A 17,329-nucleotide genomic window follows, 5' to 3' on the forward strand; every position below is an offset into this window, starting at 1 on the left:
TGTCCTTTCTGAGGCAGTATGTAAATTTTTTAGCCTATTGACAGACCATTAAATTTGCATGAATTACACCAAATTCCAGAAACTGACAATCCTATAATGACTTTAAATGGATACTTTCCATCAATATCCAACTATCAAGTAGTTGATAGTTGGATAATTGGTAGCTGGAGAACTTGGGAATAGGGATGGTGAAATTCTGTACACATTATCATTGAAAGGGAGAAAGTGCTAGATGTCTTAGTAAGATTAAAAGTGGAAAAATCACAATGGCCTCACAATTACGTATGTTAGGCAGTTGCATGTTGAGTGGAAAATATTTTTTGGAAGGTATTCGAAGGGACAATGGTTGGCCTCATCAATAATGATGACAAGACAGCAGTAGAGCAACTGGTAGAAGGATGCAAGCACAACAACTTGAGTCTCAACATGGACAAGACCACTAACAGATAATTATCTACTTTCGGAAGGTGCAGGGTGACCACTCCTTACTGCACATACACAAGGGGGTTAGAAGCATCAAGCTTCTGGGACTGCACATAATGAATGATCTTACTTGGTCCCTCAACACCACCTCTTTGGTGAAAAAAGCACAGCAGCATCTCTGTTTCATGTGGAGATTGAGGCTCCTCCCACTCCCACCTACCCACCCACTTTTTAACCAATTTTTACAGGACACCATTGAGAGTGTCCTGACCAGCTTTATCAGTATCTGATAAGAGAATTTCAAGCCTTCTAACCACAAGTCCCTCCAAAGGATTATAAGGACAGCTGAGAGGATCATCAGGGTCTCCCTTCCACCCATTAGAGATACTTATCAGGAGAGCTGTATATGTAGGGCTGTTAGCATTGTCAGTGATCCCTCCCATCCTACCAACAATCTTTGACCCCCAACTGTTAGGCAGGTGGTACCATAGTATTGGGGCAAGAACTGTTAGGATGGGAAGCAGCTTTTTCGTCCAGGTGGTAAGATTATTGTACTACCTACCAAACCAAGGTCTCATCACAGATGAAGCACCAGTAGTGTTATACTGTTTAGTTGTTAACTTGTATCATTATATACAACTTATTACTTGTCAATTTATTTGTGGTAATATTTCTTTGTGTTATGTGTCTAAGTTATATGTACTGTGTTGTGCACCTTTGTCCGGAGGAACGTTGTTGCATTTGGCGGAATACATATGTATAGCTGAATGACAATAAATGTGAACTTGAAGTTCTTTCCTCCCAAATCTAAAATGACTGAGTTGAGGGGTGGTGGAGGTAGTCTCCCAAAGCATTGATGTGTCTCGATGAATGCTGAAATTGCCAAGACATAGAAAACCACAGATAAATGCTGAAAAATAGAATAAGTGTAGCTGTGTAATCAGGTTGGCAGAGATTCAGGATTCAAGTTTATTTGTTACATGTACATCAAAGCATAATGAAATGCTTCATATATGTGATAACCAACACACCTGCAGGTGTGCTGAGGTCAGCCTCAAATGTCACCACACATTCCAGTGCCAACATTGCATGCCCACAATGCTTGGTAGAACAACATAGCACACAACTAACAATTAAGCAACAACGGGCGGGAGTGGGGGGAAGCCTCCTTTCCCTTTTCTACCAATGCAAATACACAGGCCTCCAGCCTCCAGCAGATTCGGATTTGGGTCTGCAGACACTAGGCTTTAACCTCCCTAGCAGATTTGCAGAGATCTGTCGACTCTGCTCTGGCTAATAGGCTTCGACATCCAGATTTCCGATTCGACACTTGGGCATCAATCCTTGGTGTCGGTACCATGATATGTTGATCACTGAACACTTGGCCTTGAACCCTGGACTCGCAGATGACAGAACTCCAAACACTAGTCCTCAAGATTCGGTTTCACTGATTCTCAAATCCAGGGTTCATCGGAACTCTTTCTTCCTTCCCATGCAGAACTTCAATTCTGGAACCCGCCGACAACTCCTTTACCTGTGGAGTTTCTTGTCTCCTCTCAGCTGGTCTGACATCTGACTATGGATGTCCCACATATACATCACTGGTCTATGAACACAGTGTGAAAACTTATACTCAGCCCAATCTATAATTCCCCTACATCCTGTCCGTAAACTCTAACTTAACACCTAATTCCCCCCTCTGTGCCCAAAATAATCTTTATAAACTGAAAAAAAATTAAAAATTAAACAATGTTTAAAAAAAAGGCTAAATCTGAGCTACAGCTCAGTGAAGGCTCAACAGATTCATGCTTTTATGTTTTATTGCTCTACCTGGTAATCTCTTCCCATGATAGAGCCATGTAGATTTAAGTATGTGCTCAGTACTTCATTGAACTGTAATATTCTTACCAACAAATGGTAATCACAGGTCTTTGACTGCTCAAAATGAAGGAGGAGCATCTGTGACAATGATGTGTAACTTAAGGCAATGAATGTACTGGTACAGAGGAGCTCTATAATGGCAACAACTCAGAAATTACCCACCTGTGTTCTCCTCCAGAGATGGGGTAGTATAGAGACTATAGTTCCAATATTGACCCATATTCATAGTCAAAATATGGGCTTTTCTGACAATTGAGGCTTCAAAACCCTCCAAACCAGAACCTCAATCCAAAAAGACAGCTTAAGCAGAGAGTAGTTGGTGAACGCAGCAGACCAGGCAGCATCTCTAGGAGGAGGTACAGTCGATGTTTCGGGCCAAAGGGTCTCGGCCTGAAAAGTCGACTGTACCTCTTCTTAGAGATGCTGCCTGGCCTGCTGTGTTCACCGGCAACTTTTATGTGTGTTGCTTGAAATTCCAGCATCTCCAGATTTCCTCGTGTTAAGCAGAGAGTGTTCAGTTCTACTCTTAATTCTTCATAGTGACAGCTTGTGCCCATGTGAGCCATGTAAGTGGCAAGTAACATTTCTGCCACATTGCCAAATCTGTCAAGAGTATCTTAACTGCCTATGCTTGGCATTCAGCAGCATTGTTATTGTCTAATCGCATACCATACTATTCTGGGATTACTAGTACCAGAACTGAACTGGATCAACTTTTGGACTACTACCACTTCACAAGTAGATCAGAGGTGGTTAGTCATTGGGAAGTGAATAATCGTATGACTGCAAAATCAAATTGGGAATACAGGATTAATGTACTCTTGCCTAATGTTCGGTGGGGGGGTAGAAAAAAGTTGAAATCACCATTTTAAAAAAAACAGGCTGCACATATGTCATACCATCTGTCAAATGAAGCACTAATTTTTTTTATCAGCATCATAATGTATGAGATCAATATAATCTATTGAAATAACTTTTTAAGGTCATCCTCAGTAGCCATATGTGAATTCTCAACTTTGTGAGGCATCTAGGAATATGGCCAGCTTCAAATTTTCATGCAACTTGCAGTTGTGCTGCCTTGGGAAAAAATATCAGTAATACTTCAAAATGAATATCTAATTGTTTATTGTGCCGGCAAATAAGTGTGTTAATTATTTCTGTTAACACAAAAGTTTTTAAGTCTGAATTCAGTGTATTCATTTGGGAGCTTAGTTAATGTGTGTCACTTAAAATTTTTTTTTTATCAGTAAAGCATTGTCCTTTTAAATTTCACGCAGCTCCTCAGGGCCACACTGCAGCTGACAAAATTCCACTAATTAGGTTGGGTCGCCGTTTGTACACCATTACACATGAGGAATCAGTTGTTGAGCGAGCCATTATATGCCAGATTGATGCAGTGCAAGGAAGCAAGAAAATAACAATTCGTTCTCCTGTTCAGGTATACAGTTCCATTTCATCCAATGTACTAAGAATGATTTGTCACTTAAATCTGCTGACCTTTATTAACAGATTACTTTTGAGCTATGTGTTTTCCAAATGCTGTGATCTAAATATGGAAATATGCCTAACACAAATCTACAATATGAATATGAGATAAACCATTGCTTATTTTTGAAAAATTGGAAAGGGAAATATTAATGCGGTAGATCATGTAAACCATCAATATAACTAATATCTCAGCTATTTTGAATTAAATTCTTTTATACAACTCTTATTTGGATCATCTGAGAGAATTCCAGTGGTTTAATTTTTCACACAAGGCAATTCATATTCTTCTTGAGTGCAATAGGTTTAATGGATGATGGAATTACTATTCTCATGTATATTGTAGTAGTGTCAGATTTTGATAGCTATTCTAATTCTTCATCTGGAACCTTTTAAGTTGTTCCTTCACCAACCACGGTAGATTTCCTCTTACGGTTAGTGAAAACGGGTACTGATGTAGGTCTTTTGTAAAAGCGAGGTAGCGTAAAACGAACGTTCGTAAAGCGGGGAACACCTGTTCAATTAAAGTCTCTTTTGAATTATCTCTTTATACGTTTTTGTTTATCAATTAACAAAAGTGGAAAATTCTAAATTGTAATTTTTGTATTTATATTATTGTCCATTGTGGAATTCAGTCTTGACTCCGTTGACTTAAATTTAAAATTATTTGCAGATAAAAAATCACTTTTCGTTGCCTTTCAATGTGTTTGAAGATATGGAATCAGATTTGAAATTGCTTGGTAAAATTCAGCCAAATGAAGATTTCAATGTGCCTTTGCTTTCTTACAGGTATTTGAGTTAAATTATATAGTCTTAATTATTTTAATTTTGCATGGAACAGTTTGTTTTGTATTGCGACAAAAAATAACATAAAGCCTTGTATGATTTCTCAAGGTATTCTTGCTCCTGTATACACTATTTTCCATCTTAACTGCAGGATTGTGTTAAGAGACTGGTGTATTAAATTGCTCCAGGAGTATTTGTATATCAATATTTCCTAATTTATTACCATGTAAATAAAACTTGGCCTTGCTATTTTGCTTACTGAAGTGGATACATTCAGAATTATCTAAATTATACAATGCCCACCATGTATTTTCCCACTTGTCCAGCAAATTTGTTAATTTGTTAACCCTAGCCATTGCTGTTCAGCCATCACCCTTGCTAGTGTCCCCTTCCAATCAACTTTAGGCAGCTCCTCTCTCATATCTCTATTTCCCTTTACTCCACTGTAATACTAATACATCTGACTTTATTTTCTTTGTTTTACACAACAGGTTTAATTCTATTAGATTAGATTATGAGAACACACAGTCCTCTTTTATTGTCATTTAGTAATGCTTGCATTAAGAAATGATACAATGTTTTTCCAGAAAGATATCACAGAAACACATGACAAACCGGCTTAAAAACTAACAAAAGCCACACAATTATAACATATACAGGTTTCCTCTGCCATCCGAAGGTAGAGCATTCTTATGAAACGCTTCATAAGCCGAAATGTCGTAAAGTCAAGAAACAATTACCATTTATTTTTATGGGAAAATTTTGTGAGCGTTCGCAGACCCAAAAATAACCTACCAATAACACATAAAACCTAAAATAACAGTAACATATAGTAAAAGCAGGAATGATATGATGAATACACAGCCTATATAAAGTAGAAATACTTTTCCACAATCATTGCTGGCACTGTTCTCCGTAACAAAAATCTCACGCAAGCGCTGTTAGCAAAAACACTCTCCAGTAACCTTTAAGCTGTGAAGCTGTCAAATCATACCAAATAACACGTAAAAATACACAGCCGATATAAAGTAGAAATAATGTATGTACAGTGTAGTATCACTTACCGGAATTGGGAAAGCACCGAACACATCCTGCAGTGCTGGCGAGAATGCCGTTCCGAATCCAGGGGAGAGCGGCTGCTCGGGGCACATGCTGATTTTTATCGTGCGCTGATTTTTTTTTTCACGCGCTGCCTTTCTTCGTAACAGTGAAGACCCCTTCTGTTAGCGAAAACAGGTAACTAATGTAGGTCTTTTGTAACAGTGAGGTTTTGTAAAGCGAACGTTCAATAAGCAGGGGACACCTGTAGTTACAACAGTGCAAGACAATACCGTAATTTGATCAGAACAGACCATGGCACGGTAAAAGTCTCAAAGTCTCTCGAAAGTCCCATCATCTCACGCAGATGATGAACCTCCAGCGCCGCAAGCTTGCTGATGCAGCATACTAGAAGCATCCGACCACAGTCCAACTCCGAGTCCGTCTGAAAATTCAGAGCCTTCGACCAGCTCTCCGACTCCGAGTACCAAGCACCATCTCTGGCGAGTGCTTCGACCCCGGCAATAGGCAAAGCCAAGGATTTGAGGCCTTCCCCTCCAGAGATTCTCGATCGCACAGTAGCAGCGGCAGCGAAGAGGGCACTTCAGAAGTTTCTCCAGGTGTTCCTCCGGGCTTCTCACGGCTGTCTCCATCAAATCCGGATTGTGCACAGCCTCCTTTGGATTCAATTCCCGAATCAAATCTGGTTCATTACATAACACTCAATCCAGAATTGCCTTTCCCCTCGTGGGCTGAACCACAAGCTGCTGTAAAAAGCCATCTTATAGGCATTTCTACATATTCCCTCACTTGGGATCCGGCACCAATTTGATTTTCCCAATCTACCTACATATTGAAATCTCCTTTATTACATGCCTGTTTTATTTCCTGTTGAAATTTATGTCCCACGCATTGGCTACTGTTTTGAGGCTTGTGTATGATTCCCATCAAGGTCATTTTACCTTTGTAGTTCTTAACTCTACCCAAAAGGATTCTACATCTTCTGATCCTATATCACCTCTTTCTAAGGATTTGATTTAATTTTTTACCAACAGAACTACCATACTGGTTCTGCTTGCCTGTCCTTTTGATACAATGTGTATCCTTAGATGTTAAGCTCCCAACTATGATCGTCTTTCAGCCATAACTCAGCGATGCCCACAATGTCATACCTGCCAATCTCTAACTGCACTACAAGATCTATCTTGTATTGTATACTGTGCATTCGATTTTTGCCTCCCTGTTGCACTTCAACTCGTCATAGACTACAAATTTGCCCTATCATATGCCTGTCCTTCTTCACAGACTTACTACACACTACATTAACCTGTATACCAACTACCCCATCCTCAACCCCATTACGCCAGTTCCTATCCCCCACCAACTTAGCATTAAACAAAACATTGAAAATGACAGGGAAATACCAGACAGGATTGTGTGAGGAATGTTCGGAAGAGGAGTCAGTAGAACATGTACTTCTGAGTTGCAGGAAGTATGGGATACAGAGAGATGATGAGAATTAATATAAGGGAACTGGGGGTACAGGAATTCACATTAAAAGGGTTGCTGGGCATTGGTGAGATTAGGGTATTTTTAGCTTTCTTAAGGGGTACGGGGGTTTTTTAATAGGATATGACGGATAAGCAGGAATAGGGTACTAGGATGGCCAAAGATGGAAGGATGAAGTGTAGGTTAAGGTATGTGTGTGTGTCTGTGATTGGGTGAAGGGATTTAGAATGTAAGTCTATTGCACACTTGGGAGCAGAAGGCGGCAGTAATGCACCACTAAGCTGGGTGCCATCCGCCGTAAAACAAGACAAAGAAGAAGAACTTAGTATAAATACTCCCTTTTAATCTGCTGCCCTTACCTTTCTGATGTGAATGGTTTTGCCACATACCACTCAGTGTTTTTATGCATAGAGTGTTCCAAATTCTCTTTTGAGTCCATTGAACCAATTTTAGTCTTAGAGATTCTGATTTACATTTGCCATATATGATCTCCCTTTGTCAAAAGCTCATTGACTGTGTTTAATCTTATTGCTTGTCACACCTGTTGCAGTACTGGTTTGGAAATACTAATGTAGCTTTCAAATTGTGTTTTTTTTTAATCTAACCACAAGCCTGCATGATATCTTTTTAACTAATACAAATAATTTTCCAATGCTAAAATCATAATCAAAATGTTTTATCTGAATAGGAAGGAACTTAGATTTAGAAAGCTCTTTTAAAGGCATTTAAATTCCATTTTATTACATTTTTCCTGTAAGTACCTGCAAGAAAATGTATTGTAGGTATTTACAGGAAAAAAAGTAAAATATATGGTGCCTATAAAAAATATTAACCCCTCCCCAGAAGTTTTCATGTTTTATTGTTTTACAACATTGAATCACTGTGATTAAATGGTGTAAAATAATAAAATGTGATAACTTTAAAGAAGGTGAATACTTTTCGTAGGCACTGTTTGTACCTTGATGATAAATTAACCTTGAACTCTGGAAGTAGCAAAAAGAGGGCATTTCTCCAATTGTGTGGCACTCAGTGATGGATGCTGCCTTCTTGAGGCACCACCTTTTGAAGATGTCTGAAAGTGGGGAGGGTTATGCCAATGTGGAGTTGACTGAGTCTGTAATTCTTTGTAGCCTCTTGTGATCCTGTGCGTTGGAATCTCCATGCCATGCTATGATGCAACCAGTCAGAATGCTCTCCACTATACTTCTATAAAAATTTGCAAGAATCCTTGGTGACCTAGCAAATCTCTCTTAATCCTGTTGAAGTCGAGCTGCTGGTGTGCCTTCTTTGTAATCGCAGCAATGTGTTTGGCCACTGATAGAAGGTAGAGCTGCTGCTGTACAACCCAAGTGACTTGGGTTGTCAATTTGTTCTCTCAGTATCTGCAACATTATCAATAAGGTGATGAATACCTTCAATATTTAGTGCAGTTCTAAAACAAAAACATTGAAGCACCTTGATTTTATCTAAACCAAAGTAGTCCACTTGAATAGCATTATAAGAATCTAAACTTTAATTACATTCATCTCAAGTTTTCTGTTGATGTTAAGATGGTAGACAGTATGTGTACTGCGACAACTTATCAAAGCCCCATCAGCATCACCTCCGAAATCTGAGCTTTACTGGGAAGCAGAGTGAGTGGAGGTGAAGTCAAAATAACAATTTGATTGTGGGCTTGCTGTGAATATTTAAACGAAAATACAAAGGTTGAGTAAAGGAAGGGAAACATTGTGAGGTGGACAATGTGAAAATTATAGCAAGTTACTTAAAATAAAGAAGATTTAAACTGAATTGAATTGACTTTATTTCTTACATCCTTCATATACGAGTAAAAATCTTTACGTTACGTCTCTGTTTAAATGTGCAATTATTAGTAATTTATAATAAACAGTATGTACAACAAGACAGTCAATATAACATAAGAAATACAATTGTATCAGTATGAATTAATCAGTCTGATAGCCTGGTGGAAGAAGCTGTCCTGGAGCCTGTCAGTCCTGGCATTTTTTGCTGCAATACTGTTTCCCGGATAGCAGCAGCTAGAACGGTTTGTGGTTGAGGTGTCTTGGGCCCCCAATGATCCTTCGGGCACTTTTTACACACCTGTCTTTGTAGATGTCCTGAATAGTGGGAAGTTCACATCCGTAGATGTGCTGGACTGTCCGCACCACTCTCTGCAGGCTCCTGTGACTGAGGGAAGTACAGTTCCCATACCAGGCGGTGGTACAGCCAGTCAGCATGCTCTCAATTGTGCCTCTGTAGAAAGTTCTTAAGATTTGGGGGCCCGTACAAAACTTCAACTGTCTAAGGTTCTTGTTTGCCTCTACGAACAAGAATTCTTGTAACAGCTAGCCCTCTAAGGTGGATGTAAAAATTTCATGGTACAATTTTGCCAAAGAACAAGAAGGTTGTACCGACTGCCATCGTTATCATTGAATCAACATCATTAAAAGAAGCTAATCCAGAAATTGTATCTGATCATGTCTAGCAGCTTAGTGCATGCACTTCAGATCAGTTAATGCATTTTCCACCTAACAAAGCTGACTACTGCACTTTGGAATGTATTTGACTGGTTGTATAGCCTATTAGATGCCCCTGGGCATGATGAGCATCATGTTTTCCATGCTTTCATTTTTTTTAAGGAATATGTTGTTTTTGATGAGTGCTATTTATATAATGTCTTTCCAACAGCTCTTTACACTATTGTGAGGTCTGAAGTATAACCACTATTGTAAAGTGCAACAGTGTAGTTAATCCTTAAAGGACTGTCAACTTTTCTTCAAACAGTGCCATAGCTTGTATTTAAATTCTCATCAGTAAGACAGCATTTTAAGCATTACTACTCTCAGTTGGCTTGGTGACCTTTGTCTTTTTGCTATGAAGTGCATTGGAAGATCGTTGTATGTTTGAAGATATCATCTGCAATTTATAAACACAAAATATTCTGCAGATGCTGGGGTCAAAGCGTGTCATCTGCAATTTATATTTTGAGGCAGAGAATAGCTTTAAATACATTTGCTAATTAATAAAGCATAAATGTTCATTTATCATTTTAAAACATATTTTCTGTTTTTATTTAGATCAGATCTCCGTTTACAATTAATAATGAAGAACAAAGAACCATATGCTCCCTGTGAAACTATCACTTTTGGTCATTTAAATACAAATACTAAAGTTGTATTTAAGCGTAAGTGCTGTTTTGTTGGGAAAAATGAGCAGGACCCAATGATGATCAATATAGTTGCAGTACATGACACACTGACATCAGACAATCCTGATGAAGACAAGAATGCATATGTGCTCCATTTGTGGCCTACTGCAATTCTTCAAAACCTTCTGCCTTGTATGGTTGATGTATGTCTAACTGAGGTAAGTTTACTGGTGTGCTTCATGTTTACACTTTTGTGCTCAAATGTTTTTCTTTGTTTTTCTTTCTATGTATCTATAAAGATCCTGCCATCGAGGGAAGGGAACTAGGTGTAACGTCACTTTATTTGAAATTGTTTTAACAATTTTGTAGCTTTTAAGTATAAATTTGCATATTCTTAACATCTGTTTTTAACCTGTCTCTATATTGGTATTCTAGATTTGTTTCCTTTTTATTGTGTATTAATTTCAGTGTAATTTCTTAATAAACCGACTATTTTGTCACTTGCTTTACTTTACCTGGATTGACAGGGATGTGGAACTTTGGGCAGGGGAAAGTTATTGGATAAAGCAGTAGCCAGTGAGAGCATATTTAGTAATTATGGTAGCTAGGGGCACAGTAAAGAGAGGGTTAGAAGTAGTTAATTGAATTGCATTTATTTCAATGCACAAATATCAACAAGTGAGGTGGATAAACTTAGATTCGCTCTGGGAATTGGGATGTCATAGCCAGAGCAGAAACGTGGCTGAGAGAGGGGCAGGACTGGCAGCTCAATGTTCTATGGTACAGGTGCTACAGGCATGACCGAGATACAGTTAAGTGAGGAGAGGTTGTTGCCTTTTTGCTAAAGGAGATCCTAACAGCGATGCTTAGAGATGACATTCTTGGAGAATTGTCCAGTGAGGCCATTTGGCTAGAAGATAAAAAGAAGGTGGTAAACATTACAGGGGATTATGTTATACATCCCACCCAACTCCCACATGGTCAGTGCAATGTGCAGAGAAATTGCTCATGGTTGTAAGAATAATAGAATGTCTAAGTGGGAGATTTTAATTTCTTGGATATTAACTGGACCACTGTGTGGTATGTACCAAGATGGAGTGGAATTTGTGAAATGCGTCCAGAAAAGTTTCTTGATTTGTTTCATTGTCAGCTATTGGTAATGTTCTCAAAGACTGGAAGGTGGCTAATATTGCTTCATTGTTTAAGAAGGTTAGCAAGGACAAGCCTAGAAATTACAGAACGCTCAGTTTGATATTAGTGGGCAAATTACCACAGAGAATTCTGAGGGACACAATCTACCACCTTTGGATAGACAGTCTGACTTGAAGGAATCAGCATGGCTTTGTGTGTGGGAAGTTGTGTTTGATGAATTTGATGAATATTTTTGCGGTCTCTGAAGTAAAAGGATAGGTGAGGGAAGGGCAATTGATGTTGAGTATTTGGACTTGAGCGAGATCTGTGATAAGGTAATGCATGGACGGCTGGTCTGGAAAACTAGTTAGATAGATTCAAAATTGGCTAGGAGATGGAAAGAAGAAATTGGTAAGAAAGGAGACTTGATGACTCGTGGTATGCCCCAGGTGTTGGTGTTCGGACTCTTGTTATTTATTTAGATATGTATGCACAAGACTTGATCAGCAAGTTTACAGGTAATGCAAAATTAGCATGTATTGTTCATAGTGAAGAAAATTATTGCAGATTAAGGAGGAGACTTGATCAATTAGGAAAGTGGGCCGAAGCAAGGCAAATGGATTTCAATACAGGTAAATGTAAGGTAATGCTGTTGGAAAATAAAACCAGCATAGAAAATACTAGGAAAGTTAAGGCACGGGGGAGTGTTTTAAAAAAAAAAAGAAAAAAAAACTGCTGGCAAAACTCGGGGAGTCAAGCAGCATCTGTGGAATAGATGAAGGGTCTCAACCTAAAATGTTGATTGCCCATTTTCCTCCACAGGTACAACTTGACCTGCTGAGTTCATCTCTCAGTTTTGCCTCAGATTCCACCAGGTGCAATCTCTTGTCACCTTTTCTTCAAACAAAAATGTCAAAGTTCAAAGAAAATTTATGTCAAAGTACATATATGTCGACCCTAGGATTTATTTTCTTACAGGCATACTCAATAAATCCAATTATCATAATAGAATCAATGAAAGACTGCACCAACAGGGTGAATAACTAGTGTGCAATTACAAACAGAATAGTAAAAATAGAAATAATAGGAATAAGCAATAAAAATCGAGAACATGAGATGAAGAGTCCTTCAAAGTGAGTCCATAGAATGTGCGAACAGTTCAATGATGGGGAAAGCAAAGTTGAGTGAAATTATCTCCTCTGATTCAAGAGCCTGGTGATTAAGGGGTAATAACTGTTCCTGAACCTGGTGGTATGAATCTGAGGCACCTGTACCACCTTCCTAATGGCAGCAGCAAGAAGAGAGTGTGATCTGTGTGGTTGGGGTCCCTGATGATGGCTGGTGCTTTTCTGCAACACCACTCTGTGCAGTTGTGCTCAATAGTGTGAAAGACTTTACCCGTGATGGACTGAGCCACTACTTTTTGTAGGATTTTCTGTTCAAGAGCATTGTTGTTACTTTACCAGGCTGTGATGTAGCCAGTCACTATACTCTCCACCACACATCTATGCCATATGGTCAAAGTTTTAGATGTTGTGCTGAATCTTCGCAAACTTCTAAGTAAGTAGAGGCACTGCAGTTCTTTCTTTATAATTGCACTTGCATGCTGGGCCCAGGAGAGTTCCTCTAAAATGATAACTCCAAGGAATTTAAGATTGCTGACCCTCTTCATATCTAATCCCCCAATGAGGACTGGCTCAAGGACCTCCGGTTTCCTCCTCCTGAAGTCAATAATCCACTTGGTCTTGTTAATATTGAGTAAGAGATTGTTGTTGTGGTATCATTCAGCCAGGTTTTCAACCTTCCTCCCATATATTGATTTATCACCACCTTTGATTCAACCTCTGGTGGATTCGTCAACAAACTTAAAAATGGCATTGGAGCTGTGCTTGGCTTCATAGTCATAAGTGTAAAGCAAGCAGAGTAGGGAGCTAAACACAGTCTTGAGATGCACCTGTGCTGAGGAGATTACGGAGATGCCATTGCCCATCTGAATTGACTGGGGTCTGTAAGTGAGGAAATTGAGCATCCAATTGCATAAGGAGGTGTTGAGGCCAAGATCTTGAAGTTTATTAATTATTTTTGAAGGGTTGATAGTATTGAATGCTGAGTTGTGCTCAATAACGAACATCATGATGTATACATATTTGCTGTCCAGATGCTCCAAAGTTGAGTGAAGAGCTAATGAAATGGTATCTGCTGTGGACCTGTTGCTCCGGTTGGCAAATTGGAGCAGGTCAAAGTTTCTTCTCAGGCAGGAGTTGATATGTTTCGTCACTAACCTCTCAAAACACTTAATCACTGTGGAAGTACGTGTGACTAGACAATAGTCATTGAGGCAGTTTGCCACATTCTTCTTAGTACTACTACTAGTACACCGACTCAGGCCTAGGGGGCCGGCGTCGGGCACAATGACGGACTCTCTACTTCTCCCTCTCCCTCATCAGTGTGTTCAGTTCATCGACATTAGCTGCGCCGCTGTCTTCTAGGAGCGCGTTGACCATAGTCTTAGGAGGGCGCCCCGGGTTCATCCTCCCGTGCTTGGGCTCCCATATGATGACTGGGCTGGCAGGTAGCTTGGGGTGACGTAGACAGTGCCCCACTAGTTGCAGTTCTCGCCTCGATGTTAGTGGTGAGCATTGGTAGGTCGTCATAGAGCTCGACATTCGTCATGTGCTGTTGCCAACTCACGTCAAGAACTATCCGGAGCATTCGTATATAGCAACCGTCTAGAGACTTTTGCATGGTCTTGGTGAGTGTCCATGTCTCGCATCCGTATGTGAGAATGGACTCTATGACTGCTATGAAGATCCTCTTCATAGCAGTCATAGGGTCTGGTATAATTGAAGCCTACTTGAATCATGTGGTACCTCAGACTGCCAAAGCCAGAGGTTAAAGATCTCATTGAACACTCCAGTCAGTTGATCAGCACAGGTCTTCAGTACTAGACCAGGTACCCCATCTGGACCGAATACTTTCTGTGCGTCACCCTGCTGAAGGATGCTCTCAAGAGGGCCTCGAGTCTGAAATTGCAGTGTCTTTGGGGACTGTGCTAGCTTGTGATGGTTTTGTTGGTCAATTGGATTGACTTCATTTCTTACATCCTTCACATACATGAGGAATAAAAATCTTTACGTTACATCTCTGTCTAAATGTGCAATGTGCAATTTATAGTCATTTATAATAAGTAATATATTTAACAGGATAGTCAATATAGCATAGAAATATAGTTGTATCAGTGTGAATTAATCAGTCTGATGGCCTGCTGGAAAAAGCTGTCCTGGAGCCTGTTGGTCCTGGCTTAATGCTGCGGTACCATTTCCTGGATGGTAGCGGCGGGAACAGTTGTGATTGGCTGACTCGGGTCCCCGATGATCCTTCGGGCCCTTTTTATGCACCTGTCGCTGTAAATGTCCTGAATAGTGGGAAGTTCACATTTATAGAGGCGCTGGGCTATCCGCACCACTGTCTGCAGAGTGCTACGATTGAGGGAAATACAGTTCCCGTACCAGGCAGTGATGCAGCCAGTCAGGATGCTCTCAATTGTGCCCCTGTAGAAAGTCCTTCAGAACTGGGGACTCATACCAAACTTCTTCAACCGTCCAAGGTGAAAGAGGCACTGTTGTGCTTTCTTCACCTCACAGCCGCTATGTACAATCCATGTGAGATCCTTGGTGACGTGTATGCCAAGGAACTTAAAGCTGTTCACTCTCTCAACCCCAGATCCATTGATGTCAATAAGGGTCAGTCATAAGTATATAAGAGAGTAAAGGAGGGTCTTAGGACACAGCTCTGAGGGGTTCCTGTGATGAGAGTAAGAGGGGCAGAGGTGAAGGAGCCCACTCTTACCACCTGTTGGAGATCTGACAGGAGGTCCAGGATCCAGCTGCACAAGGCAGGGTGTAGGCCAAGGTCTCAGAGCTTCTTGTCAAGCCTGAAGGGAATTATGGTGTTAAATGCTGAACTGTAGACCAAGAACATTATTCTCACTTTGGTGGTGGTGGTGGAAATGGATATAATAAGGTCTTTTAAAAGCCTTTAGATAGATCTATGGAGCTTAGAAAAATAGAGGGCTATGTGCTAGGGAAATTCTTGGCAGTCTCTAGAGTAGGTTACAGGGTTGGCACAACATTGTGGGCCAGAGGACCTGTAATCTGCTGTAAAAGAAGAATTTCTATGCTCTGTGTTCATCCCTCCTCTCCAGGTATGTAAGGACGATGTGTAGAGCTGTGGCTCTTGCGTCATCTGTCGACCGGTTGAGTTGGTACGTGAATTGTAGGGGGTCCAGTGTGCGTGGTAGCATGCTGTAGATGTAGTTAGTCCTTGACCAGCTTCAAAGCATTTGCTTATTATTGAGCTGAGTGCAACAGGATGCCAGTCGTTCAGACATGTTACCTTGGTCTTTTTAGGTACAGTGACATTGGTGGATGCTTTGAAGCAGGAGGGCACTCTACACTGGGAGAGGGAGAGATTAAAAATGTCTGTAAACACGCCTGCCAGTTGTGCCACGCAGAGGCTGAGTACCCACCCTTGGATGCCATCCATCCTGCAGCCTTGCGACTGTCTGCTTCTTGGAAACGCCTGCGTACTTTAGCCTCAGAGATGACCAAGGTGCAGGTCGCTTCGGCGGCTCTCCTCGGGGGTTCAGTGTTGGCGACATCGAACAGAGCATAAAAAAGATATAGCTCATCTGGGAGAGAAGCAGCACCACTGCGCTTTGCTTTGAAGTATGCGATGGTGTGCAGACCTTGTCAAAAGCTGCATGTGTTGTTGGTGGAGAGTTGTATCTGGATCTTGTCGCTATATTGTCACTTTGCTGCCTTGAATACGTTGTGTAGATCGTAGCTGCATTTCTTGAGTTCTTGTTCGTTTCCGGCAATGTAAGCTCCATCTCACGCAGTAAGTGCAGTATGCACTGAACTGTTAATCTAGGGTTTCAACAGAGAGTATAGAAGGCATGGAGTTCATCTAGAAGCGAAGCCACATTGTCACTTACGTCATTTGATTTCACTTTGTAAAAGCTGATAGCATTCAAACTCTGCCACAGCTGTCAAGCATCCTTCATTGATTCAAGTTTAGTCTAGAATTGCCACTTTGCCTGTGAGTTGGCTTTCTGGAGATCGTACCCAGAACCTTTGTAACTTTTTTGGTCGCCAATCATGAATGTCTCTGATCTAGCTCTCAGCAGATTGCAGATCTCATGGTTCATTCAGGGCTTCTTGTTGGGGAAGACTGAATGATTTTGTGGGGCCACATTTGTCTCCAACTGTTTTTATAAAGTCCATGACAATTGTGGTCCATTCATTCAGATCCACAGATGAATCCTTCAACACAGCCCAGTCCACCGACTCAAGGCAATCCTATAGTTGCTCCCCTACCTCCCATGGCCACCTTTTTGTTGTCCAAATCTCTGGAGCTTTGCTCTTGAGCCTCTGCCTGTATGCAGGTAGGAAGAGCACAGCCAAGTGATCAGATTTTCAGAAATGTGGTCTGGGCATGGAATGTCATATGTAATCCTTTCTATAATAATGCAAGAACAATTTTTTAACCTATTATCTATGCAAATTAAACTAGCTCACTGGAATATTGTATTTTATTTTCAAACTTATATCCAGGTGTTACTAAGAAATTAAGACTTTGGCACCATTTCAGAATATTTTTTGTGTTTCTTTCATTGTGTTTTGTTGCATGTATGAATTTCAGACAGAAACAGGTGAATTGACTATGGGGAGCAAGGACATGGCAGACCAATTGAATAATTACTTTGGTTCTGTCTTCACTAAGGAGGACATAAATAATCTTCCAGAAATAGTAGGGGACAGAGGGTCCAGTGAGATGGAGGAACTGAGCGAAATACATGTTAGTAGGGAAGTGGTGTTAGGTAAATTGAAGGGATTAAAGGCAGATAAATCCCCAGGGCCAGAT

General features: G+C 40.4%; 1 protein-coding gene across 3 annotated transcripts in view; it reads left to right on the forward strand.

Annotated features, from left to right (window-relative positions):
* The window catches only part of vps13a (vacuolar protein sorting 13 homolog A), a 300,950-nt gene that overhangs the window by 176,532 nt on the left and 107,089 nt on the right, over positions 1 to 17,329 (forward strand). For all 3 annotated transcript variants that reach the window (XM_072281554.1, XM_072281557.1, XM_072281556.1), the window contains exons 45-47: positions 3,582 to 3,742; positions 4,463 to 4,578; positions 10,203 to 10,491. In XM_072281554.1, coding sequence (XP_072137655.1) covers positions 3,582 to 3,742; positions 4,463 to 4,578; positions 10,203 to 10,491 — 566 coding nt within the window. The remainder of the gene's footprint in view (positions 1 to 3,581; positions 3,743 to 4,462; positions 4,579 to 10,202; positions 10,492 to 17,329) is intronic.

The sequence above is a fragment of the Mobula birostris genome, chromosome 17 (genome assembly GCF_030028105.1).
Source record: "Mobula birostris isolate sMobBir1 chromosome 17, sMobBir1.hap1, whole genome shotgun sequence".
NCBI classification, from domain to species: domain Eukaryota; kingdom Metazoa; phylum Chordata; class Chondrichthyes; order Myliobatiformes; family Myliobatidae; genus Mobula; species Mobula birostris.